The following is a 25,399-nucleotide window of genomic DNA, read 5'->3' on the forward strand; positions in this document are numbered from 1 at the left end:
CCATTATTAGGTACAAAAGATTATTTCCTTTTGGATCCCATGACCCTAAATTGTTATCTTCTCATACTACCCTCCACTACTAACCAGGACTATGACTATTGATCAAAACACCTGCCTCTTCTTCATCTTCACGGAAGCAGATTTGGGGGCTGCCTTGGAGTGAACTCCTGGGCAGGTGAGTTATCGTGCTTGGGTGGGAGTGGGTTGGGAAGAGAGGAAGAGAAGGGGTGGCATTAGGGAAGTTCTCCATGGTGACTGCAAGCTGAGCTTCTAGTATGTCTTAAAATGTCTCATCCTGGTACTGACCTGCAGTCATGATACTGAAGAACACAGGCACTTCTTCAATTTCTGTTGTAACAAGGAGAAAGTGAGGCCTTCTCCCCTACCCCGGGAGAATAGTGGGTCTCCATGAGCATTTCTTAATAGGGTTTGCTTCGAAGTCCACACATGCAACTTCTCTGGGGCCACTTGGAGTCTGGCAACAGGTCAGTTGCTAAAGCCCCATACAAATATACCTCTTACCTGAAGATTTAATATGGGGAACAGGATCTAGATCTTGCCAGTCAAAAGGATGCACCAGCGCAAGGCAGCTGCAGAGGCAGAAAAGCGCATGCAATTTGGATGGCACCATCTTGGGAGCTGAGGAGCAGTTTCAGCTTAACTTTCTTCAAAGCAGATAATTAAAAGAAGAAAAAAAAAACATGCAATTACGAGGACTTAAATAGGCTGACAAATCAGCAAGGCTGATTTAGAACATTTGGAAAAAATGGAACATGCATTTTCTGGTCTGGGTTTTAGATATGCACTAGGGTGGCAAAAGCCTTGTAATGCTGGATTGCAGAGCACAGAAATATTACTTTTAGTCTGTTACAGTAGGTTTTTGGTCACTAGTTATCTAGCTTTATTACAGTCTAATTTGGTTATAAAGAATAGCATCAAAATATAATAATTATAACAACCACATATTAGCATCATAATAATATCCATAGGTATACCTAGTACATAGCAGACAGTTAATAAATTTTGGCTAATGTTTCCATCTTAATTATATCATATGATTGTGATTGATTATATTGCTCCTGCTGTGGTTTTTTTGCTATTCATGATGTTATATTTTGAGCAATTTTTACAATTCTACCACACTATAAGCTTCCAAAAAGCAGAGGTCAGGTCTTATTTGTTGTCTCCAGTGCCTAACAGAGGGCCTAGCAGGCAGTTAGTGTTGAATAATTGTTTGTTGAACCGATGAATAAAACAATAGAATATCAGACTCCTTGTAATAATAAATTATATAACAATTAAGCTGTATGCTAACATCTTATTAGCAAAAACTATTTTGTATTTGTGCATCAGTTTTCCCCTTTAAAGGCTGTCCCTTCAACTTTTTGAGGTGATAGAAACGGTCCAAGCCACCACCATCTCTCCCCTGTATTTTGGCAATAGCCTCTAACCGGTCTCCCTGCTTTACCCTTGTCCCTAGAGTCTGTCCCCAACAGAGCAGCCAGAATGATCATGTCACTTCTCTGCTCAAACCCCCCAAATGGCTTCATATGTCGCAGAACAAAAGTCATAGACCTTAAAGTAGCATATAAGGCTCCATGTAGTTTGTACTCAACAGACTCCCAATCCTGCCACTACTCCCCTCACACACTTGCTGCAACCTCACCTGCTTCCTTGCATTCACCAAACATACCGAGCACTCAGCACCCCTCCCCTGCACCAGGGGGTTTTGCACATGTCCCCTCTTAGGGGAATGCTCTTTGCCCTGGCATTCAAATGACTGGCTCTCTCACCTCTGCGCTTGTGCTCCAATGTTACCTTCCAGTGATGCTTTCCCTGATTAACCTATTTAAAATTACAGTCCAATCTCCTTCCCTCCACAATGCATGCCCTATTTCTCTCCCTACTTTAGTATTCTCCAAAACTTATCACCAGCTAACGTGCTGTGTACATTATTTGTTCATTGTTTACCGCCTTCCACTAGAAATTCAGTTCTGTGGGTGCAGGGACTTCTGACTAGTTTTTGCCCCTGCTGTATGCCCGAGACCTAGAATAGTGCCTTGCACACAGTAGGTGCTCAGTAAATGCCTACTGAATGAATACATTCTGAATCCTAGCAGTCGCTAACACATATGGCTACTAAGACAAACTGGGCCAAGTTTAATGATCCATGTGAGTATCAGTCCCACTGATACTAACGAGGCACTGACTACTGGTTATGGTCATTTTGCAGGAAGATAGAGCTTAGATGTATGGGAGTATGTGCTCCCAAATATCCATGTGCTCCCTACGTTACCTGGCCTTCCTTGTCGCTGGACTGGGGCCATGGGACTAATTCCTAATACATGGAAATTTGAACAGAAGTGGTCTGATACTTAAGAATCAGTGTGTCTCCTCCATCCGTTCCTTTCCCTGATAGAGCAAACTTAGAAGCCACATGCTAACATAGTGGAGTCTTGAGATCGAGGAAGCCTGACCCCTAGTTACTGAATAGAGAAGAGCCCCTGCCAATTCATAGGACCTTTCATGAACAGGAAACAAACCTTTGTTGTGTGAAGCCACTGAAATTCCCAGGTTAACTTGTTATTGCATTACTGCAGCATAGCATGGCCTATCCTGACTAACATCAGATCTGTAGTCATTCAGGCAAAGAGTATTTATTAAGAAAATGCTATGTACCCTCTGCCATGGCAACAATGTGGTAAACACCAGAGAATTTGACATAATCTCTGCTCTATTAGAGCTTACAATTGGGTTTCAGAGACAAGACTAGCACATATAATACAAGAAGAAAGCAACTTGTAGAGATATTATAAAGTTTTAAATGATGTAAAAACTCTGAGGGCAAAAGGAACTTAGAAAGATTTCAGAGGAGACAGGGTTGTAGCAAGGCCAGCTCTTAAGACACAGGCTATAGAAACCCAGATAGTAGCTGGGAAAATTTTCACTGGAGCTCTAAGTTTCTTGGGCTACTTGCAGAGTGACTTTACTTCCTTATTCAACAACGTTTTTTTTTTTTTTTTCCTTTGGTCAGAAAAAAGTATACATAGTGCAACTCTTCAAGATTATAACTTAGGTTGATTTTATTTTATTTCAGTATAAAGTTAATACATGTTTTTAGAAATCCAAACACTAATGACAATACAGTAAATAAAAAATTGGATTGTCTCTTCACTGATAATGACTTGCTAATATATTTTTTCCAGATGTGTTTCTATGCTTAAATACATGCACAGATACAATACACACACAGATATAAATAGGTATACATACATATAAATATATATACATATGTAGTTTTAAAATTTCTTTATAGAACTTTGTTATGTATTTGATTTACTTTTTGATTTGATAATACATGCAGATATCTTTTCATGTCAATACCTAGCACAATAATTTGTCTTTTTAGTTTAAAATGGCACTAGGAGTTGTTCACAAAAACTTCAGCCACTAAATGAATAATAATACTGCTAACATTTGAAGGCTTATTATGTGTCAAGCATTTTGCACAGTTCCTGGCACAAAATATCTTATTTAATCATCACCAAAACAATCTGTGAGGGATGTTTCATTATCCCTATTCTGTTAATGAGGAAGGAGAGTTTAATTGACTTGTCTGAATCACTCAGCCAGCAAGTACTGGAGGCAGGGCTAGTACCCAGAATGTCTGAATCCCTGCTTTATACTAAAACATAACAACTTGAGTGTTGATTTCCATTTGCTCTAAAATTGTAATCTCCTAAAATTAATGAAAAGAACAATTATTTAAATGATGCTAAGGTATTCAGAAACAGCTTCTTGGATCTAGATGGATGACTGAAAGAGTCAGAAATTGTTCTCTAAAGAGATGAGAATCTGTCTCATTGTTTTTGTCCTACATTATATTTGGAGCAATACACTGAGGCCATTGGAAACTGCAGAGGACTGTGTATGAATCCAGAGAAACGGCAACTGAGTTCCTGAATAAGCAATAGAAGAGGGTGACCTGAAGCCAACATGTATACTCACCAGCTTTCCATGACCACCCTTCTGTTATACTGTCACAACATGGTTTTTCATCAAATAACATAATCCACAGAAAGTACTTACAGTAACCTGAGCAGAGGGTTTTAGAAAATTCCACCTCTGATGCTTCTAGACTGTGAGAGTAAAAGGAGGGTCATTCAGCCCATTTGGAAGATCACTGGGCTTGAAGAAGAGAAAAAAGGAAGACAAAGTGAAACACATAAGGAAATTACTGGTGATTTTTAGGAGCACTACTCTAACCCAAAGTTTAGTTTGCCCACAGTTCCTTGGCATTCATCCCAATTTTCCTGTCAATAACCTCAGGAAGCATTAGAAACAGCCATTGCTGCCATGGCTTCCCCAACTCCTCCAAGCAGGACAGGGTGCTTTGCCCTCCCCATGTTTCCTACCAGACCAGTGCCAGGGCCATCACCTTTGGTTCTCGTATGCAGGTGCTTCAAAAAGTTCATGGAAATATTTGTATTATCTTTCAGTTCTATTTTTCCATGAATTTTTTGAAGTACCCTTGTAGTAGAGCAGGGCAGAAATAAGGCCAGGTGAAATGGCACACAAAGGTCCCCAACCTGACCTCATGCAAGATACAAAGGCTCTTGGGGAGCCTTTGCACATACTGATTCCTGAGCCCCACCCCAAACCTACTATCTTCAGAAGGCAGGCCCAGGAACCTGTGTTTTAGCTCCCCAGGGCTTCTGATACAGCCAATCCCAGAAGGTAGTGTTTGGAAACTGCTGCAATGGAACAAGAATACCATTTTCTTACAGTTTTCTTACTGCTCTATTGTATGTAATATCTGACCTCATCCTCAAAGCAATAATCTTCTAAATAATTTAATGATTGGCTGACTTATTCATTTGTCCATGTGTATTCATTTCCTCAATTTGAAGAGTGCCTATGTGTCAGTCAGTATGTTTGGTATAACAAGTTTTTTAAAATAGGTGTGATTTTTATCTGCAAAATTTCCAGCAGTGACACAGACTTTCAAATATTTATAATGAATGCTATAACATATTATTTATAAGGTATAGTAGGAATAAAGGAAGAAAAGCAAATTCAGCACCTCCATCTTTCAATTTGTTGGATGAAGAGCAATGAAACACAGAAAGGCCATGCAACCTGCCTGATGTCACAAAGCAAGCCTTTCATATGGACAGGACTAGATGGCAGGTCTTCTTCTTCTACTCCAGTGTACTGAGTGCTAGAAGGACCCAAATGAGACCCCACTCCTCTCTCCACCTTCCTAGTGCCACAAAATGCTTGCCCCCCACCCCCACCCCACTGCCTGGCTGGTATAGTTGCCAAGACTGTCCCCAGGCTAATAGCAGGACAGTTATGTCCTAAGTAGTGGACAAAAGTCTCCCTGCAGTCAGGAAAAGAAGTCTTCTCTGGGCCTGGAACCGCAAGGACAGCAAGGAGAAGACACTTACCACCTTGGCAAGCAGAGGCTCACGTCTGGGCACAGTCAGGCTGTGAAGCCACTAGCAGCACAACAGGCTGCCTCTTTTTGCTCTGATAGCATTCTATACATGGTTCCTTTCAGGCACTTATCACTCTGTACTGCAATGCTGTGTTTACAGAATTGTTTCACCCAGTAGCCTGTGAGCTCCTCCAGGGCAGGGATTGGTTTCATTTGTCTTTTTATTGGTAGTAGTTAGCAAAGGGCCTGGCATATAGCAAGCACTAAATGCTTCTTGAATGAGGATAAAGGCTCCTGTCTTCTTTTTGGTGTTGGCCACCAAGTAGCCCAGAATCACATTCCCAGATGATCTCACACCAAATTGTAAGGTCTCAATATACCCTAGTGGGTAGTGGTCAATTGCTGGGGGCTTTAGCATCTGAAGCCCAACTGCTTGGGTCTGAATCCCAGCCTTAACACTAGCAATGTGACCTTCTGCAAACTGTGTAATACTTCCGTGCTTTGTTTCCTCACCTGTAAAATGTGGCTGAGGATAATACAATTACCCATTTTTAAATGAAAAATATATGTAAACAGTATCTTTGCATGTAGCTAAATGCAAATATTACTATACTCATTTTGTATTCTTGGTACCATGCATTGCCCATAGTTAAGTAACTCTCAATAAATGTTAACCAAATAAAAGCTAAGGTGTCAATCAAGGCCTTGAGAGAGGAACAGGAAGACTCCTCCTTCGCTGATTGAAGTTGCTCCTTGGTAATCTTTCCCTCTGTCCATAGATGGTAGTCCTGAATAGATCTTAAGGGTTTCATGGGGGTACCCCGCCCTCATGGTCTACCACCATAGCTTGCATCTCAAAATTCATCAAATACCCCAGACTCTCAGCTCCTTTCCTCTCTTTCCAAAGTGACAGCTCCATAATCAAAACAAGCTACTAAAAGATACTGGTGTGTCAATGAGACTGCTAGGGTTTGAATGTTTTGTGTCCCCCCCAAATTCATATGTTGAAATCCTAACCCCCAAGGTGATGGTATTAGGGAGTGGGACCTTTGAGAGGTGATGGGGACACAAGGGTAGAGTCCTTGTGAATGGGATTAGTGTCCTTATAAAAGAGGCCTGAGAAAGGCCCTCACCCCTCCCTCCATGTGAGGACACAGTGAGAGGGTGCCCTCTAAGACAGGAAGCAGGCCTTGATCTTGGACTTCCCCACCTTCAGAACTGTGAGAAAGAAATTTTTGTTGTTTATAAACCACCCAATCTAAGGTATTTTGTTGTAGCAGCCCTTACGAACTTCCTCATTAACTTCCAAAATAACAGCCCTTTCTTTTAACTAAGGTCTCCTGGAGGCATCATATCAAAGCCCTGAAAAGTTTTCTCTGAAGGAAAGAATCTCATGCCACTGGGGAAAGATATTTGGAGAAAAGAGGACTTTTGGTGTTCTCTAAATCAGGTCCTACAGGCAGTAATCCAGTCTGACTACTCCAGCACCCTCTGACTACCAAGCTTCAGACAGGAATGAGCCAGGTTGCTCTCTATTATCTAGCACTTCAGTGAAGAGAAAGTCTATACATTAGGAACTTGGTTTATCCAGAGTATGGTCTGTGACGTAGCTTCTGTATTTGGATGAGACAGGTAATGAACAACGCTTACAGGGGAAAAAACTTCTATTTTTGGAATGCCACCTCTTCTCATAGTTACAAACAAAAACAGGGACCTTGTGCTTCTTGGAAACATACTGCTCCCTGATTTGGAAGAACATAAGCCAGTCCTTTCTCAGGAGGTTCAATAGTGAAATATGCAGTTCTGGACAAGAAGTCCTTTAGAAACTAAGTTACTGATTCCTTCTGAAACTGAACTATTGATGTACAAGAAATGGTTAAAGAAGTAAAAAGAAAATATTGATATTCCTTTTTTTTTTCTTATGAAAACACCTTGGACCAGAATGAGAACTTGATAAGCCTGCTTCTGTAAGTAGCAACTAATGTCTTGATTAACTTATCACAGGCATCTGAGGAGACTTGGAATTGGTTTACTAAGTGTCTCAACTTGTTGATTTGGTTTTGTTCTGCATTAACATTAGGCAACAACTCCTTCAGAGAAGCAAAGTAGTCCATCTTCAACACAGACTTTTAGAACCCAAATTAGATTATTAGTTTAATTAAGAAGTTTTTTTAAAAGGTGATATGAAACATAGCTATCTTTTATTGAGCACCTACTATGTGCCAGCACTCTAGCTCCACACTTTATGTAGTCTCTAGTCCTCATAACAAGGAGTAGTTAGGCTGTATCATTACCTCCAACTGAGGCTTGGAGAGACTGAGTTATTTGACTGATAGGCTTTAGAGCCTGGATCAACAAGTCAGCTTTCTCAAGTGTATGAGAAAAAAAATCATCAGCATAGTATGGTCTTGTTTTTATTTTAAATATATAACTTTTTATTTTAAATATATACACAAATAGAGAGTCTAGATGAATACAATCCCGGAATGTTCTCAGTGGTTATATTTAAATGGTAGGATTACAGGTGATTTTCATTTTCTTTTTAAAAAATCTACTTGGCATCCTCCTCACCCTCCAGTTGTGACAAACAAAAATATGTCCAGACACTGTCAAGTGTTCCCTGGAGGGTAAAACTGCCCCCCACTGAGAATCACTGGGCTGGCTACGTAATGGGCAAGCAGGCACAGGCAGGGGTACACACCTGACCTGGGGGCTGGGATAAAACCAAACACTCAGAAGGAACAGGGTTGAATACCACGTGCTTTCTGAAAAATAACTGTAACTAGGAGCCCTCTTGCTAAGCAGGTAGGTTTATCTAATATTATACACAGGATGTGTTTTGTTTTTGTTTTAGGTTTATAAAGATGTGTAGATTTGTCATCAATGCATTTAACTTGTGATATGTACACACTACCACATTTGCCTTTCATCTTATCCTCCAATCAGCCTAGTTGGGTATCTTCCTCTATGATGCTCTTCCTAGTTTCCACAGCCAGAAACACCTGCCTCCCTCCCCCCACTTCCCACAGCACTGTATTTGTTCTTCTCTTTGGTCCTTTCCTGTTTCCAAAATGTACTGTACCACAATAGCCCATTCACCAGACCACCTATTGATCCACCCATCCATTCAGACTTTTACTAAACACTGAGTGCTAAATGCATGGCTGGTTTCTACTGTAGGCACACTGAACCCGGGGTAGAGAAATACTGCAGCAAGGACTCTGAAGCTATGTGACAATTTCAGTCTTGATGAATTTAGTTAAAATATTTAATCGGAAAAATCTAGAATTGAGTTACTCTAAATTCAACATACATAGGAGTTTTACGTTTTCTGGCATAGTACTATCTTTATCTTACTTACAAGTAGAGGACAAGAACGCTATAGTATTTGCAGTGCCTGTGGCTACTAAGCATCTTCATCCTGCTTTGGTTAAGTGCTGAGAAGGAATGGAGAGAGCCATAGACTTGGAGTGAGAGATTTTTGATAGCAATGGCTTCAAGGCAGGCACAAAGAACAATGGTCAATTCTGGGGGTGGGTGGTACCGGAAGGTATGGAAAGCCCTCCTAGAAGAGATCATGCTGGAGCTGACTCTCAAAAGAGGAGTAGTGTTAGCAGCCCGACCTGAGCCTGTGGGAGGAAGAAGGGTATTGTACACAGAGGAAACTGAGCTATGGCAGTGTTGTGATGCAGCCCGAGAGGCGGTTCAGACGTGGGAGGAGATGTTAGGAGATCGGTGTTGGGAGGAAGGAGGCTGGAGGTGAGAGCAGGGGTCAGAACACGGAGAACCTCACAGGCAGCATATCTGTGTTTGGATTTTTGTCCTACAAGTAGTGCTATTTCCCACTGCACCCAGCAGCAAGGGCCTTTCACTCACCAGATGTTCCATGAATGTTTGTCCCATGAATGAACACAAGAATGACTTCTGCACAGCGGAATGGTGTCTGTGAGTGACATGTGCGTGCGTTTGCACACAGGTGCATGTGCTGGGGCCGTGGTGTATGTAAAGTAGAGGAGTCTGGAGCCTCAACCCACGGGCTGCAGTCCAGTTATACTGTGTGCCAGTAATGTCATGGCAGCGTCCCTCCCTACTCTTTAGCTCGCCTCTCCCTATCAGGTTAGAGTCTTCTCTCCACACACTTTCCTTCAGCCTGCCCTCCTATTCCTCACACTCGAAGATTTGACAGTCTTCTTCTTCACGGAAAGCAGAGAATATGAGGGTCCTGCTCCCTCCTGAAGCCCTTCTCTTTGCTCAGTTCTGAACCAACGCTCACCCTTCTCTAGAACCAGCTCTCTGTCTCAGGCTCTGAGGATCCTGGTCCTCTCCTCGGCAACATCAACTTCCCCCAGTGCCTCCTCAGCCCCGTAAACCATGCTCACTCCACACTATTACTTTGTTTGTTAACATTTAAAATATTTTCGTATCCATTTCCTTTCCCCACATCCAATAACCTTCATCTTTTTTTCCCACAGTTCTCTGTACCTGGTGGGCCCTTAACAATACATTCTTCTGGTTTTTGATGCATTTCTCTAGCCTTATTTTCTAGGTAAGCTGTTTTATTATTTTTGTGATTTTATTTTAAGCAAGCAACTGTCAATCCTCTATGAAAGTATTATACATTGTAAGTAAATAAGACGAAACATTTTCCACGTTACTAAAATGAAAACAACGCTTCTTGCTTTCCTGAACAAAGCACTAACTAACTATAAATGGCCTCAAGTCCTTGGCTTCCTTGGACACTGGCTTCTTCAATCTTCCAATGGTCGTTTAGATTTCTAAGAGGATGACTAGAGGCTTCTGAATCTGAACACAGATGAACAATTCACAGAAAGTCTTTTAACTCTGAAAGTTCTCTTTTTTACAGATAAGTGCCTTTTTCTCAACCATGGGATACGAGTTGGTTCGAAATGTATTTACATTTGTGAAGTAGTCCTCTGAAAAGTATAATGGTGACTTTGAACATTCTTTTAGAACTGGAAAATCCAAGGTCACTACAGTAAAAGCCTTGATACAGCAGTCTTCATAATCATAATGTAGGAAAATCCATTACCACAATGGCCAATGCAAAATACATTGGCCAATGCAAAAATACAAAATATTTTTTGAGAAAGATCCAAACAGAGCAATAACTGGTAAACCAAAAGCCTGGGAACACAGGACATATGTTTTAAAACTGTAAAACTTACCAAAACAAAGTCAGCATAGGTGGTGGGCTTATAAATTGATACACTGGTTTTTGGAAGGCAATTTGGCAAACCTTAAATTGTCCATATTCTTAACTGACCTTTTAATTACACTTCTGAAATTAGCACCAAAAAATCTTATATACAGGGAAATAAAATTCTAAAAACTTAAGCACTACAATGCTTATTCCAATTGCATAAGAGCCAATGCATGCACATATATATACACCTACAATGGAAACCCTATAAATGTCAAACAATCAGGGGATATCATCAAAGGGATTTTATTCAATTATTACCATGTATTTACAAAATAATCTTTCATGATTTAGGAAACTGTTTACAATGCAATTTTAATTGAAAAAAAGAATATAAAATATCCATGTACAAATATATACTAAAAAGAAAGTAAATATAAAACGGGTGATGGACTTATGGGTGTTTCACATTTTTTACAATAAAATGTATTGCTTTACTAACAAAAAATAGTTTAAAAAGTACACTTAAGAAGAGTTTGTAAGATCATGAGGAGTGCTTATGTTTAATATTAAGTAAAATGTCATGTAGGGAATTAAGAGAATTATCCATGATCTCAGATACACGAAAAAAAGAAAGGAGGAGGAGGAGAGGGGTGGGGGAAGGAGGAGAAAGGCAAGAAGAAGAAAAAACATAACAAATTTTAAGAAGTTTATCTTTTTCAGAGTGTTTTGTATAGTTAGAAACTAAAGGGTTCTTTTTTATCCTTTTTCTACTTTTTTCCTCCCAGTATTTTAAATCAGTGGGAATATTTACTTTAAAAATCAATAATTTTTAAAATAGTAAAGCCTGAAAACAATTTTATTTTGTCCCCTTGACCTCTAGATAAAATATCATCCTGGTGATCAAGAAGACCTTTCAATGAGAGCTGAAATAATACATTCTATTTAAATCCATTGGAAAATTGATATCACCTTTCCCCCTTTCTTCTGGAGACTTCATATTTACAACGGAAACCATAGTTCCCTACTTGCTCTTGATATCTCAGCTGAGATCTTCACATACTACCATGACCACAAATCCTGAATCCCCCCTATCTATCACTGTTGAATTCTCATCAGGAATCATTTCCCTTTTTGAAATACAAGACAAACCAAAACAGTAAGTGAAATGTTCAGTCTCAAGTCTGGAATTTTTATCAAGCACTGACGAATAAACTGTTCAAATAAAATCCAGTCCTGGCAAGAGTTTAGGGCATGCATGCCTCAACTCTTCTGTTATTGGTAAAGAGTCAGAAGAGAAAAGCTCTTTCACAAGTGTCAGTACTCTTTTGGTTCTGATTAACTTCTGGAATGGGAGCATGTGGCAGGAAGAATAATAGCCCACCACCAATGTCTACATTCTAATCCCCAGAACATGTGAATATGTTACATGGCAAAGGGAAAATAGTACTGCAGATGGAATCAAGGTTGCTAGTCGACTGGCCTTAAAATAGGGGGATTATCATGAATTATCTGTTGGGACCAATGTAATCATAAGGGTATTTAAAAGTGGAAGATGATGACAGAAGAAGAGGTCTGAATGCTGAGATGTGAAAACTCAGCCCCTGTGGCTGGCTTTGAAGATGGAGGAAGGGTGCCATGAGCCAGGGATGTGGGCAGCTTCTAGAAGACGGAAAAGGTAAGGAGACAGATTCTCCTGTACAGCCCCCAGAAAGTGAGGCTGCTCTGCCAACACCTTGATCTTAGCCCAGTGAGAACATGTCAGATGGCTGTCTTACAGAACTGTAAGATAACAGTGTTGCTTTAAGCGACCAAGTTTGTGGTAAATTGTTATAGCAGCAATAGAAAACTCATGTGGAGCGTGTAAAGTTAGAAAAAGAGGCCAAAGAGCAAATAATAGGCCAATTCAGTTTCAACTAAAGTTAAAAAAAAAAAAATGGCTTAAATATCTCAAAATTGACCCATTACCAGACTGAATGATTGAGGAAGAAGAAAAAACCTTCTGCTTTGGATGTTTTATAATTGGATGAAGGTGGGAGAAAACAGCTTGAACATCACGTTACAGCAGTGATTCCCAACTGGGGCAATTTTGCCCCCCTGAAAACATTTGGCAATGTCTGTAGATATTTTTGGTTGTCACAGCTGGAAGGGATCTGCTACTGGCATCTAGTGGGTAGAGGCCACGGGTGCTGCTAAACACCCTGTAGTGCACAGGACAGCACCCCCCACAGAAACGTCCCAAAATGTGAGTAAAGCTGAGGTTAAGAAACCCAGGTCCAAGAGAACACGGAGAGAATTCTATCTCTGTTTAATAAGGAAGAAATATTTATTTCGTTCTGAAATAGGCTACAGGGAGAAAGTTGCCTAGACAATAAAGGGAAAAACATTTTGATGATCAGGTCATTTGTGATGTCTACCTGACAGTGGAGAGAGTTCCATGTCACGAGCAGGATTCAAACACTGCTAACTGTCCCCTGCTAGGGATGCTGAAAAAGAGATAGGTGCATGGGAGTGGCTGGACTCTGAGATCCCGTCTTTATGTAAAATATATAAATCTTTAAAAGCATCAGCAAAATATTCCTACTCAATACTTGCTAATATTGAAACTAGGACAGATAAAAGATAATACCTACTCTATTAATATTATTTTCTCTCTATCGCATTAGCTAGTAAAATCAGGATTTAATTTGGACATTATCTCAAATGTATAACACTAGTGATTTCTACAGAAATGTCAAAAGCCTCTTATTTGGGGCACAGTAGATATGACTCTTGAGTAATAATTTCACAACCTAAGAAGTAGGGTCAAAAAGGCAAAATAAGCAGCAGTTCCCTTTGTGGAAGTAGTTTAATAACACAAGCCATTTGTAAGTGCAAGTACTTAAAAGCTGCAAGTAAAATAAAATGAATTGACTCTTCTCACATTTTGAAAATGGGAACTCATCTGCATCCAATCGGCAGAGGCAAATGTCCAGATGTTTGGTGCCTTACAGGGCTTAAAGGTCATGAAGGATAAAAGTTATCTAAGATCACTGGCAGCTTGCTGCTATACTGCAGGTTCTGATTCAATCTTCCAACCTGCCTGCCCAGATAGGCCAATCCAGCACTGGCACCTCAGCTATAGTACTCTACAGACTTCCAGTGAGCTTAAAGCTTCTGAAGAATGATTTTTCTAAAGAATAATTACAGCTTCTCCCTGAAGGATCAGAAATCCCTGCATTATGAAAAACTAAAGCTACAATCAACCGCTAACCTTAACAAATGAAACACATCAGAGGCAAAAGGCACACACACACACACACACACACACACACACACACACACACACACACACACACACGGTGCACGTAATATAAGTGTAAGAGTAACTGGATCTTTTGAGAGTTGTATGCATAAATGGCTATTTGATGGTTATGTTAAGAACATGGGTATACTCCTCAAGAAAACCTACTTTGTGGCAGAATAATAGTGTGGTTTGGAAATCTAGCTCTAGCGTCTGGCTGTCAAGGAATGAATCCTGAATCTGCTACTTATCGGTTTGGTGACCATGGTTAAACTCTTACCCACTTTCTGCTTCTCTCTTTGCGTCTGTCAAAGGGGAACCCTACACATGGGGTTGTTATAGGGATGTAAGACCTTAGAGGAATGTCGTTATTATTACACAAGTCTACCAACTGCTGCCCAGCCCCAGCTGCCTGTCCTGTAGGTGTAAGTCATGGTGCCTGCAATATGGAAGAGGCTGGGGGACAGGAAACTGGGATGAACAAGCAATAGGCACAGATCCTCTTACAGTAAAGGAACTCAACGTCCATGTTCTCCCAGTGGGGGTTGCAGTGTTACACCTGACATGTATGCTCCAATACAGAGGAAGATACTGAAAGAATCTGAAAAAAAAAAAAAAAATGCATCCCTAGAGGGAAGGCAGTTTTAGAAGGATCTCTTAACATCTCCCTAAAACATCCAGATGCACCAGTGCCCATCACACAGGTGAGATCAGAAATGAAGTGCTATCTCTCAACCTTTGTGACTCAGTTGTCTGATATCTTACATACAAACCAAAATTAATAAAGTGAGATAGAAAAGTAAGATAGTATCTGTTTGTATGGCGGTTAGCAGTAATAGTAATTTGCTCTGTGCCAGACACTATTCTAAGCATTTTATATAAATGAACTCATTTAGTCCTCAGAGCACTTCAATACACAGATGAGAAAACAGAGACAGAGAGGTTTAAAAACATGCCCAAGCTCATAGAGACAGGAAGTAACTAAACCAGTGTCTGAACCTGGGCCCTGACTCTAAAGCAAGGATTCTCAGCCTCAGCACTACTGACATTCTGGGCTGATAATTTTTGGTTGTGGGGGGCTATCTGTCCACTGTAGGATATTTAGCAGCATTCCTGGCCTCTACCTACTAGTAGCACACTCCAGTAGTGGCAACCTAATATGTCTCCAGACATTGCCAAATGTCCCCTGTGGCACGGGGATGGGAGGATAAAAATCACACTCAGTTGAAAACCACTGCTCTCAAGCTATACATTGAACAATTCTGCCATAAACTCTCAGGATCAATCTAACTAGAAAATAAGTCCTGAAAGTAAGTCAGAAAAATAATGGACTGGCCAAAAAAAATCTAAATACATCTTAGGCTACAAAACACAAGTATAACATCTTAGAGAGAGTGAGGCCACCCTCCTGTTGCATTCTGCACCAGTTAGACCACACCTATTAAAATGGTGAGGCTTTAAGGATTTTATCAAATGAAGGTTCATACAAAGGGACGATAACCCAACAATAAGCAGAATGATGAGGGAACAAGGCAGCAAGTCACATGAGGAACTGCTGAAGTCCTGAGGGATCTTCACTGTGGGGAAAACCCAGATGACACATGACAGCTGCAGTTCTGTGCAGAAGGTTCTAGATATAGTCTATGTGGACCCAGATTGCAGAGTTCCATTAACAGGAGCTTTCAACAATTAGCATTATCCTCTTTATTAGAGGAGCAGCTAAAGTACAGGTCTGGGGACTATAAGAAGGCACACTGGAATAAGGATTCCTGCACTGGATGAGGGTAAAAGTGGAATGGACAAAGCCCTAAACCTAAGGTTAAAAATCGAGTCTCCAGGAGCCAGCCAGGTAACTTGAATGTGTCCAACAGGGCTATATAATAGAATAAGGACTAATGGGGATTGTGGCAAACTGGGCCATCCAAAAGGCGCAACTACCCTCTACTCCAGTTGGTTGCTTCCATGTAAGAATAACAGCCCCATGTTACTAGATTTGATTGTTTTCAAGAAAATCTTGAAAACCACATTTGTATGTAATATCCTCTAACTTTTAAAGGATAGCAACTAATTAAACATTTCAAAACATTATATCAGTCAAACAAAATAGATGTGTGGCCCCAAGGAGGGACTGTAACCTTTCCCTTAAAGATGCCCTAACCACCCCCCAACCCTAAGGAACTATGCTAACAGATACAGCAAAAGAGAAATTGTACAGATTCCAGAATTACTGCCACATTTTGCTTGTAATTTTAATCAGCAGACTGAGCACTTCAAGCTGAAATTGAGACACACTGACCAATAAATAATTAATGGGGTCTGGCAAGAGAACGTGACCCAGAGACTATTAAGTCATGAGGAGCTGAAATTTCAGCTGCACACATCTACAAATGAGGAAGGACCTGTTTTCTTCTAAACAGACACATCTCATTCTAATACATCAAAGTGAGTCAGGAAAAAGAAATAGGGTTCCTTATTGTGGCAGTTAATTGTCCTGTCACTGAGAAGGTCTTCCCTACCCTAGTTGGTAAACAACTTCAGAACTCCTCCCTGACTCTCTAAAACTTAGTCAGTGCTCAACTAGGGAAAGTTTGAGAGTTTCCTCTGAGAGAGAATGCTTCACTAAGGGAAACAATTCTATTCAACTCTGGCCCACAGCCCTGTCTGAAATTCTGCTACCATGTGTAGATTTTCAATTATCTCCAGATCTTTGCATTCACAGATATCTGCACAGATATGTCCAGTATAAATGCAAATATACCCAAAAATTTTTTGAATTTTTTTCCAGTCCCCAGCTTCAAATATTCTATTTTATAATTTTACCCGCACACATTCAACTTTCAAAATTAAGCACTATTATTTTAGCATTCATTTCGCTACATTCTATGATGGTACATTTTATTGGTACCTCTTAGTTAAGGGTTTACAATACCCTAAGCAGAGAAAAAGATTTTTTTATGTACAATAAATTAATTAATTGAAAAGAATGAAATAAACAAAAAGACATTGAAATTTATTACAACAAATTCTAAATTGAAGCACAGGGAATTCAAAATAACACAATATTAGCAAATAATAATAGTATTAAAATCTTAGATTATCCTCAAAAGCATATTCACTAGCTTGTTTTTACAAGATGTAGCCAGATGTGGCAATGTCTTCCCCATTTTGCAGATGGGTAATTTGAGACAGATAAACGTTAAGTAACTTCCCACTCTACCTCCAAAAAATAGCCTATGCCCATCTACTGCTACCACCCTGCACTAGGTCACCATAAATAAATCTGGAGCCAGTCTTCTCATGTCCCCTCTTCTCCCCACATAATCCCTTCTCCACACAGCACCGAGCATCCAGAGTAATCTCTTAAGAAACGTAAATCTACAATGTCACGTCTCTGCTGAGAACACTCTTTTGGCTTCTCACTGCCCTTAGGATAAAATCCAAATTGTTCACCTCAGCCTATGAGGCTCTGCATGACCTTACCCCTCCCTCAACCTCTCTCCTCCAGCCTTCCATCTCCCTCAGCTAACTCCAGCCACACCTGCTTTCCACCTGTACCTGGAACACATCACACTCGTTCCCAGGATTTCTTGCTTGCAGTTCCCTCTGCGGGAACTGTCTGCCCACCTTCCTGGGGTCTCATCTCAAGGCCATATCTCAGAGAAGTCTCTCCTCAAAACCCAATCCAAGGAGCCAGGCCCATTCTACCTGTCCAACACACACACACGCACACGCACACGCACACGCACACACACACACACACACCAACACTATACCACAGTACTCTTCTTTTCTTCAAAATAGTTATCACTATACAAATTTACCTTGCTCATCCCTCGATTTTAGAATGTGAATTCCATGAAAGCAGAGAGCATTATCTACTATACTCACTGCTCTGTACTCAGTGCCTGGGACACAGTAGCTGCTCAGTAAATACTTTTTGGAAATGAATGAATGAAAACAGCTTCTACTGGAAACCAACTAGCCCACCTAATTCAATGACTATCTATTCTTATAACAGGCTTTTTCTGTCTCCTCAACTGCTAAGTTTATTTAAAAACAAAAGCCTATATTTATTAGCCCATTTCTATTAGTGTGGTAAGAGTCATTCCTGTAAAATTGAGCAAAGTGACGGTGAGGGCACATAACAGATGCCTGGCTTCACGGAGAAAGGCAGTGAGAACCCACGGCCCTCAGAATACAAATATTCCCCAGAATTACAGAACAGTATGATTTTAGAACTAAATGCTCCCCATCAATTTCTCTTCACTCAATACTTTACTTTTATGGAAACTTCTCAATGTCTTAAGGAGTCAGTCGGCCTTATTATCATGGGTCTAGGGAAAAAAAATGAGGCTTAAGATGAATCAGAGTATAAATAAGCTGATGATCATCCTCCTTTCCAGGAAGAATCTGTCTTCCGGGGTGTCAGGGGAAGGAACATAGATTAAGACTCCTAAACTCTGACCTTCCCAGGGGCTCCCAATCCAGTTGCTCAGGTACCTGGTTAGCACTTTTCTCAGTGCTCTATGTTGAGACTGCATGTTCCTCACGACTAAAGTGCAAAGGGTCCAGAGATACAATGCAGAGGAAATGAACAAGCTGCCCAGGGTTCTGTTTGAGGCAAAAGTCCTGGGGTGCTGGGCAAGCCCTTCACACCTCAGAAGGGATTTCTCAACTGTAAAATGAGTGGCTGAACCAGATGAACATCCCTCCTAACTCTGCTACTCCTTCAGTCTCAGTTGCTCTACTGGCAGTGACAGTCTGTGGTGACTGTCCGTCGTGCCAGCCTGGAGTATGCAGAACCCAGTTCAATGAAAGTCATCACCACGCAGCTAGAAGCAGCTTCGTTTGCACAAGTGTCTGGGGAAGGGAAAGCACCCTCAAAGCCCAAGTGCAAGGAGCTGCAGCGGGCATGCTGGACAATGCCGGTCAGTGAGTTCTCTCACTACACTCTGCAGAGCCACCAGAACTCCCCCTGTGAGGAAATCTGCTTGGGTGCTGGCAGCCCACTAGTGCCTCCTGGCCAGAAGCCCATTTCCTTCTTATTGATTAGGCTAATACTTAATGCCCTGATCCCCAAGTTCAGTGCCACCCCAAGATGTGGTCCTGAGCCTCTTAGGACTGTTAACACTTCAGGGAATGCATTTTCCAGCTCCTACTCACATACCAGTCTCCGGGCTCAGCATTCTCATTTGGGTCAAAGGTACTTTGTGCAAGCCTGCTTTGTTGACACGTCCCTCCCAAACCTGAATCCGTGTACCCTTTAAAGATGGCAAGGTCCCAATTATGAGCCATACACACTGCTCATAATTTCCTTCCTCACCATCTCTGCTGCCGACCCAAGAACTAAGGGCCTGAATGAAAGCCCCGAACTTTAAGTTTTTGGCTGTAGAAAATTCTATTAGAAGGTCCAGGAGACGATGATGAAGCCAGTGTTCTTTGTATTCTGGTTTTGCTTGATTTTTAAAAAACCTAGCCTCCACCTTGACTCTGCGTAGAATAGCCACAGGAGGGATGCCCCAGGCAGGGGAGCTATCGCTTTGTTTTTATAATTCTGCTTGGACAGCAGCTATGCAGAAGTGGGCTCCAGAAGAGGCAGTACTCCCCAAGGGCGGGGGAGGGGGGGGGGAGGCCGAGTGTGTGTGTCCCCATGTGAGACAGATGGATAAGAAAACTCCTCGTCCCCCCCCCCCCCTTAGCACCGAATTCTTAGGGTCGCTTCCTCGGGGAAAGGTTGGGGAGAACTAGGTTCGAATTCCGTCGCCCTCTGCGCAACGATCGTAGCGCTATTTCCGAGGCCGCAGGGACGGTGCGGCTCCGGCTAGCCCACTCGGGCTGCCGCCGCTCCTGGGTCCCGGCCTCCAGCGCGGCGACAGTGTGGCCCGACGCGGCTCGCGCCTCGGCTCGGGCCCCCGCCTCGCTCCCGGAGCCCCTCCTCACCTGGGTGCCGCGCCGAGCTGCTCGCGGGAACCGGGTCCTTGGGCGCGTTCCGCGACGCACCGACGCGACCCGAGCGCGCCAAAGCCGCCAGCCTCTCGCCGCCAGCGCCGCGGGCCTCTGGCCAGCCGCGGTTACCGTGGCCGCCGGGCGGCGGGCAGCTCCGGCGAGCGGGGAGCGGGAGGGCTGCGCGCCGGCTGTGCCCTCGGCCCGCCCCGCGCACCCTTACCGCCCCGACCCTCTCCTCCCCGGGCGCTGCGGGAGGAGGGCCCGGGGAGGAGCGCGCGACCGCCCACCGCCCACTCTAGCGATGGCTCCGGGCGCCAGCCGGCGCCGACACCCTCCCCAGGGCCCGGGCCCGCAGCCTGGAACTGCGGGTTGACTTAATCTGCCCCAGACGGATCCAGACAGTGCCTGGGACGGTGCTGTGCCCCCAGTTCCTGTCCTCAGACCTGATCATCACACATCTGTGCCCTGCTTAATTTCACCATGTTCTATACGTTCACCAGGTTCACGAAGTTACTCAGCTTAACCCAGAGTTATCTGGGGTTTAACTGAAATTCCCTCCTCGTTTTCCAATGCTTTCTCGTCAATCCACTTTCTAATAAATTAAAACCATATTCATTTAAAGCTTCAGTTAGGAACTCAGGGAAAGTAGTGTGAAATTTATGTGTGGTGTTATTAGAAGTTTGTATTTTTTAAACAGTGGTTTGTCTTTTGGTAAGGTGACAGAACTGGAGATGAAATTTTATTTTATTTTTATTTGAGGACCCTGCAGTAAGGCATGATGGGCTGTAGCTCGTTTCTCCTACTTATAAGTGATGTGACTTTGGGCAAGTTCATCATCTCTGCTTCTTAGTTTACTCATCCATAAAATGGAGTCTGATGTGGGTTATGCCTTCATTCTATGTAATGACAAAAAAAAAATGTAGTTGTGTTTATAAGCTGATTCTTTTTTGACCTATTTCTTACCCTTAATTCCTGCCCCCAGTTCCCACTGACATCACAGTGCTCATTTACTCCTTAATATGAGTGAAAGTGATGTGCTCAGTGGCTTTTAATTCAAATAGTGCTTAGGACATCTGTGTGTCAGGTACCATTTCAAGGATGAACAAGACACAGTCTCTGCCCTGGAGGTTAAAGGAACAACATAACGTGCCACCCTATGTAGGTAAATACAGAGGACTGTGGAGGTTCAGGGAAGTGGTTTGTTAATTGTCCTGGGAAAGGTGTGGGAGTCAAAGATGCCCTCACTGCATGGAATCCAAGGAAAAGTGGCTCCAACCAAGGTGAGCAGAAAATGGAAGTCCCAGAATGACAGCACTTTCTAGGCCTAGAAAGCAAACCTTCCTGATCAGGTTAGGAAGACTAGAGGGAAAAAAGGGGTTTGATAAAAGCAACAGTATTTCTGGGAACTTGGAAACCCTTGAGGCTTCCAAGTTCTGGCGACAGAATGCAAAGAAAACAATTTTAAAGACTAAATTCTTTCAATTTAAAATATAAAGTTAAAATTAAAACTAGGAACTCCGAGGGGGAAAATGTTCAGGAAAGGCCTAATGCAAGTATGCTGTACCCTAAAAGAGATTGATTTTGAGCTACTGAGGGTGTCTCAAACAAGAGATTCCAATTAAACCTGAAATCCAAAAATGTTCTCTGAATGGCTAGGGAAGGAAGTACAATCAGAGTGTTCACTAGATTGCAGGGAATGATATTCACATAGTCTAATCATAGAAATCTTGCTTATTGTTTTTCAACTTTTAGAATCACTTTATAAACAAGCCAAAGAAGAAGTAACTATGACTATATAAGAGAATATAAATATGGTTAATTTTTTAAGTGTACAGATAAAAGTTAATAGGTAGAAGTATATGGGAGTGGGGAGCAGGGTAAGATAAGTTGTGTTACTAAGGTTCTCATTTTAGAAAGCAGAGAGTCAGGAGATGCTGTCTAGATGTAAAGGTCTGGTGTGCAGTAAATTTGCAGAAGAGGAGGGTCCAGGGCTGAGCACAGAGATTTATCTCTATTAGGAGGGTTAGGGAGGAAAAAAGATAAGACCGGTGTGTATGTGAGCTAAATCCTCACCTCTCCTGGGAGAAATTAGGTAGATGATAAGGCCTAAGATGATACACCAAGAAATAATATAGCATGTCATTTTGGAAACATAAAGATAACCACCTGAAATCTAAAAACAGAAAACCATCAAGAGTTTGGAGACTAGAACTGGGGTTGGCGTTGAGGTGGGCTGAGGTGGGAGACTTGTTTCTTTTTTAGTATTTCATTACTATTCAACTATTTAAACTGTGCACACGATTACATCGATTAAATATTTGAAACTTTTTAAGATTAGAAATTTGCAAAAAGGAAAGTTTCACCAAGACAATGACTTTCAAGAATGAGTAGGACTTCATCTGGAAGAAAGGGAGAGCATTCTACAGAACATGGAACTTTGTGAGCAAAGGCACAGAGGCCTAAACATGAAAACACACCTTGGGAATGTCAAGTTCTCCACTGTGGCAAGAGCATCAGGTATATGAGTCAGACAGAGCAGAACACAAGGTGAAAAGGTGAGCTGGGGCTACTAGAAGCGTTCCCTGAGATATGTAACAGAGTTTGGGCACCTTGAGGACAGCAACCATGTCATTTTTATTCCCCTGCAGCCAGTACAGAGCTTAGCACACAGTTGTTGCCCAGTAAGTGCTTTCTGGATGAATGGCAAATATCTTGGGGGCAATGGGGAGCTGTCAAAGTTTTTAAGCAGAGCAATAGCTTTGCTTATTTTTGGAAGGTAATTTTGTACTGAAAAAGATGAATTGGGATTAGAGAAATGAAAAGCAGGAGATGAATGAGGAGGCTATCAGGTGAAAGGTGATGATGTAAACCAGGATAGTGATGTTGGGAATGGAGATCGGAAGCTCTACTTGAGAGATATCAACAAGGCAGACATGGATGTGAGGGATCAAGAAAGATGTTGAGTGCAAAATGGCCCTGAGATTTCTAGCTTGGGAGAACAGGTAGATGATGGAGCCATCAACTGAGAAAGGAAAACAAAGAAAAGGAACATCTTGTAAAACGGAGATGATAAATGCAGTTCTGATATATTGAGTTTGAAAGCCCTGAGGATGATGTTTTTAAAATTGTGGCCTTGGATTACTGTAACAAGTTTATTTTACTATTATTATTATTTTAATGAAATGGAACATGACAAATTTCAAAGTACTGTTTCATAAAACTTTGATTTCCATTGTATGTGTATGTATGTAACTGATGTAAAATGTATTTCTTACCACGTGTTAAAAAAAAAAAGTGCTTGAGAGCTTTTGCCCTCAGATACCGGGCAGAAACAGTGGTGTTGGAGTTGATACATACCTGCCCAGGAGAGCCACCTAGGCACATCTCTTTCCAACTCTGTATTCAATGACTTCACATGGATAGCTTGAAATTGGCCATGGTGGGAAACTTTGGACCACAGAAATCTGCAAAATGGGACCACTCCTTCCCCAGCCAAGCTGGCACACCTCTGGATGAACCATCCCATAGGTAATTAATTATGCGAGTCTGAAGCTCAGTAATAGAGACCTGGACAGAAGTTGTTTAATTGGAAGTAAAAATGTGGGAGTGCATGGGATTAGCCAATGAATGCTTGTAGAAAGAGTAGAGGTAGAAAATAGAACTCTAAAGAACACCACATTCCAGGAAGGTAGGAGGAAGAGTTAGTGAATGAAATTGTGTAAGATAGGTCAAAGTGAGGATGGAAATCGGGAGACAGAAGTTAGAAGAGAAAAGGGGCTGTGAAAGGCAAGTAGGATTGACACTGTCGATTAAATCGGATGGATGGAGACTGAAGAAAGAGCTATGGGATTTCGCAGTTAGCAGGGTATTGGTGACCTTTAAAACCAAGTTAGAGTAATAGAAGGTGAAGGCAGGGAGTCAGTAAGGAGTACAGATGAGGATACAAACACAAGCATAGACTACTTTTAAGACATTTTATGGAGAAAAAATGGAGAGAGATGGCTATACCTTGAGTAAGAAAAAGAATGAGAAAAGTGAAAATCTGGCGGATGATACAGGGATCTTCTGGATGTTCTGGGGGTGTTTGAAGCTTTCTGAGCCCCATCTAGGGCCATGATGGCGGAAATTCCTTTGTGAGTCATAGAGTTGGTCCATGTGCTGATATACATTTCCCAGTGCTATAGTTTGGATATGACTGGCATATTGAAATTTGATACCCAGTGTGGCAGTGGCAGTGTTGGGATGTGGGGCCTAGTGGAAGGTGTTCAGGTCATGGAGGCAGGTCCCTCACAAATAGATTAATGCCCTCCCTGGGGGTGGGGGGTGAGTGAGTTCTTGCTCTTTTAGTTCCGAAGAGAGCTGGTTGTTAAAAGGAGGCTGGCATCTCATCTCATCTCTCTCTGTCTCTGTCTCTCTCTCTCCCCCTCTCTCATCATCTGTCTCCTTGCACAGGCTGGCTGCCCTGCAGCTTTCTGCCATGAGTAGAAGCAGCCTGAGGACTGTGACAGATGCAGCTGTCCCAGAATCATGAGCCAAATAAATTTCTTTTCTTTATAAACTACCTAATCTCAGGTACTGTGTTATAGCAACACAAAAATGGATTAAGACACTCAGTGACATCTACCAGTCCAAGAACAAGACCAGAAGGGAGAATTATCTAGGCTTAGAAATTGGGAGAGTAGATTGTCCAAAGGAAAAGAAAATGAGGGAATTTGTGGTAACTGGAAAGACAATTTTTTTCGCTCTAGTTAAGGTGTAATATATTCATATTTCTAGAAATGTAAACAAAACAAAAAAAAAAAATAGAAAAGGGGGTTCCCTGGTAACCCCAACCTCACTAGGTGATTATTTAACAATTTGGAACATATTTTCCAGATGCTTTTCTAGACATAAGTATAGTAATTAAGAGGATAGAGTTAGACAAACCTGGGCTTGAATCCAGCTCTACTTGTACTGCCTCTAAGGCCTTGGGCAAGTCATGTAGCCTTTTAACCTCTCAGTTCTCTAATCTGTAAAGTGGAAATAATAATAGCACCTACATCATAGGGTTATAGTGAGGATTAAAAGAGATAATTTATGTGAGGTGCTTAGAACAATGTTTGGCAAGCAGAGTGAGCACTTAATGGATGTTAGCATATATGCACATATATATAAAAACATACACACATATATAAATGACACATATAAATATATTTAAATATACCTATGGGAGAGATAATAAATACATATATATGAATATGTATATAAATAATGGGAAGAACTGAAAGACACTGGCAGTTTGGGTGGGTTGGAAGAGCCTACCCTGAGGCAGGGTTGCAGAAGTGGGAAGGTAGAATGTCATGGTCAGAGAATGGAATTTGAGGTCCAAGAGTTCACAGGTGAAGCACTTTCATAGGACAACAGGTCCAGCATAGCCATGCCTCTAAGTTTCTGAAGTAAAGAGAAGGTAAATAATCTTCTATTTGATATTTTAGACAATTCCAGAATGTATTATCCAATGCCAGGCTTAGCCTTCAATCATCATTGGCAGTGCCATAATACTTTTTGTGGACTTGGTTTTCTTAGGTAC

General features: G+C 41.7%; 1 protein-coding gene across 4 annotated transcripts in view; it reads right to left on the reverse strand.

Annotated features, from left to right (window-relative positions):
- Positions 1 to 19,914, reverse strand: part of PLA2G7 (phospholipase A2 group VII) — a 37,875-nt gene extending 17,961 nt beyond the window's left edge. Inside the window, exons 1-3 of one of the 4 annotated variants that reach the window (XM_063096657.1) lie at positions 19,825 to 19,914; positions 4,090 to 4,188; positions 523 to 590 (exon numbers count right to left, since the gene is read on the reverse strand). Coding sequence is in view for 2 of the 4 variants with exons in the window: in XM_063096654.1 (XP_062952724.1) it covers positions 523 to 631 (109 nt within the window). In the remaining 2 variants the exon portion in view is untranslated. Of the gene's footprint in view, positions 1 to 306; positions 376 to 522; positions 632 to 4,089; positions 4,189 to 19,824 lie in introns of those variants that run through there. The other 3 variants (XM_063096656.1, XM_063096654.1, XM_063096655.1) reach the window with 3 other exon arrangements.
- Between the last annotated feature and the right edge of the window lie 5,485 nt (positions 19,915 to 25,399).

The sequence above is a fragment of the Cynocephalus volans genome, chromosome 5 (assembly GCF_027409185.1).
Source record: "Cynocephalus volans isolate mCynVol1 chromosome 5, mCynVol1.pri, whole genome shotgun sequence".
In the NCBI taxonomy this organism is placed as follows: Eukaryota; Metazoa; Chordata; class Mammalia; order Dermoptera; family Cynocephalidae; genus Cynocephalus; species Cynocephalus volans.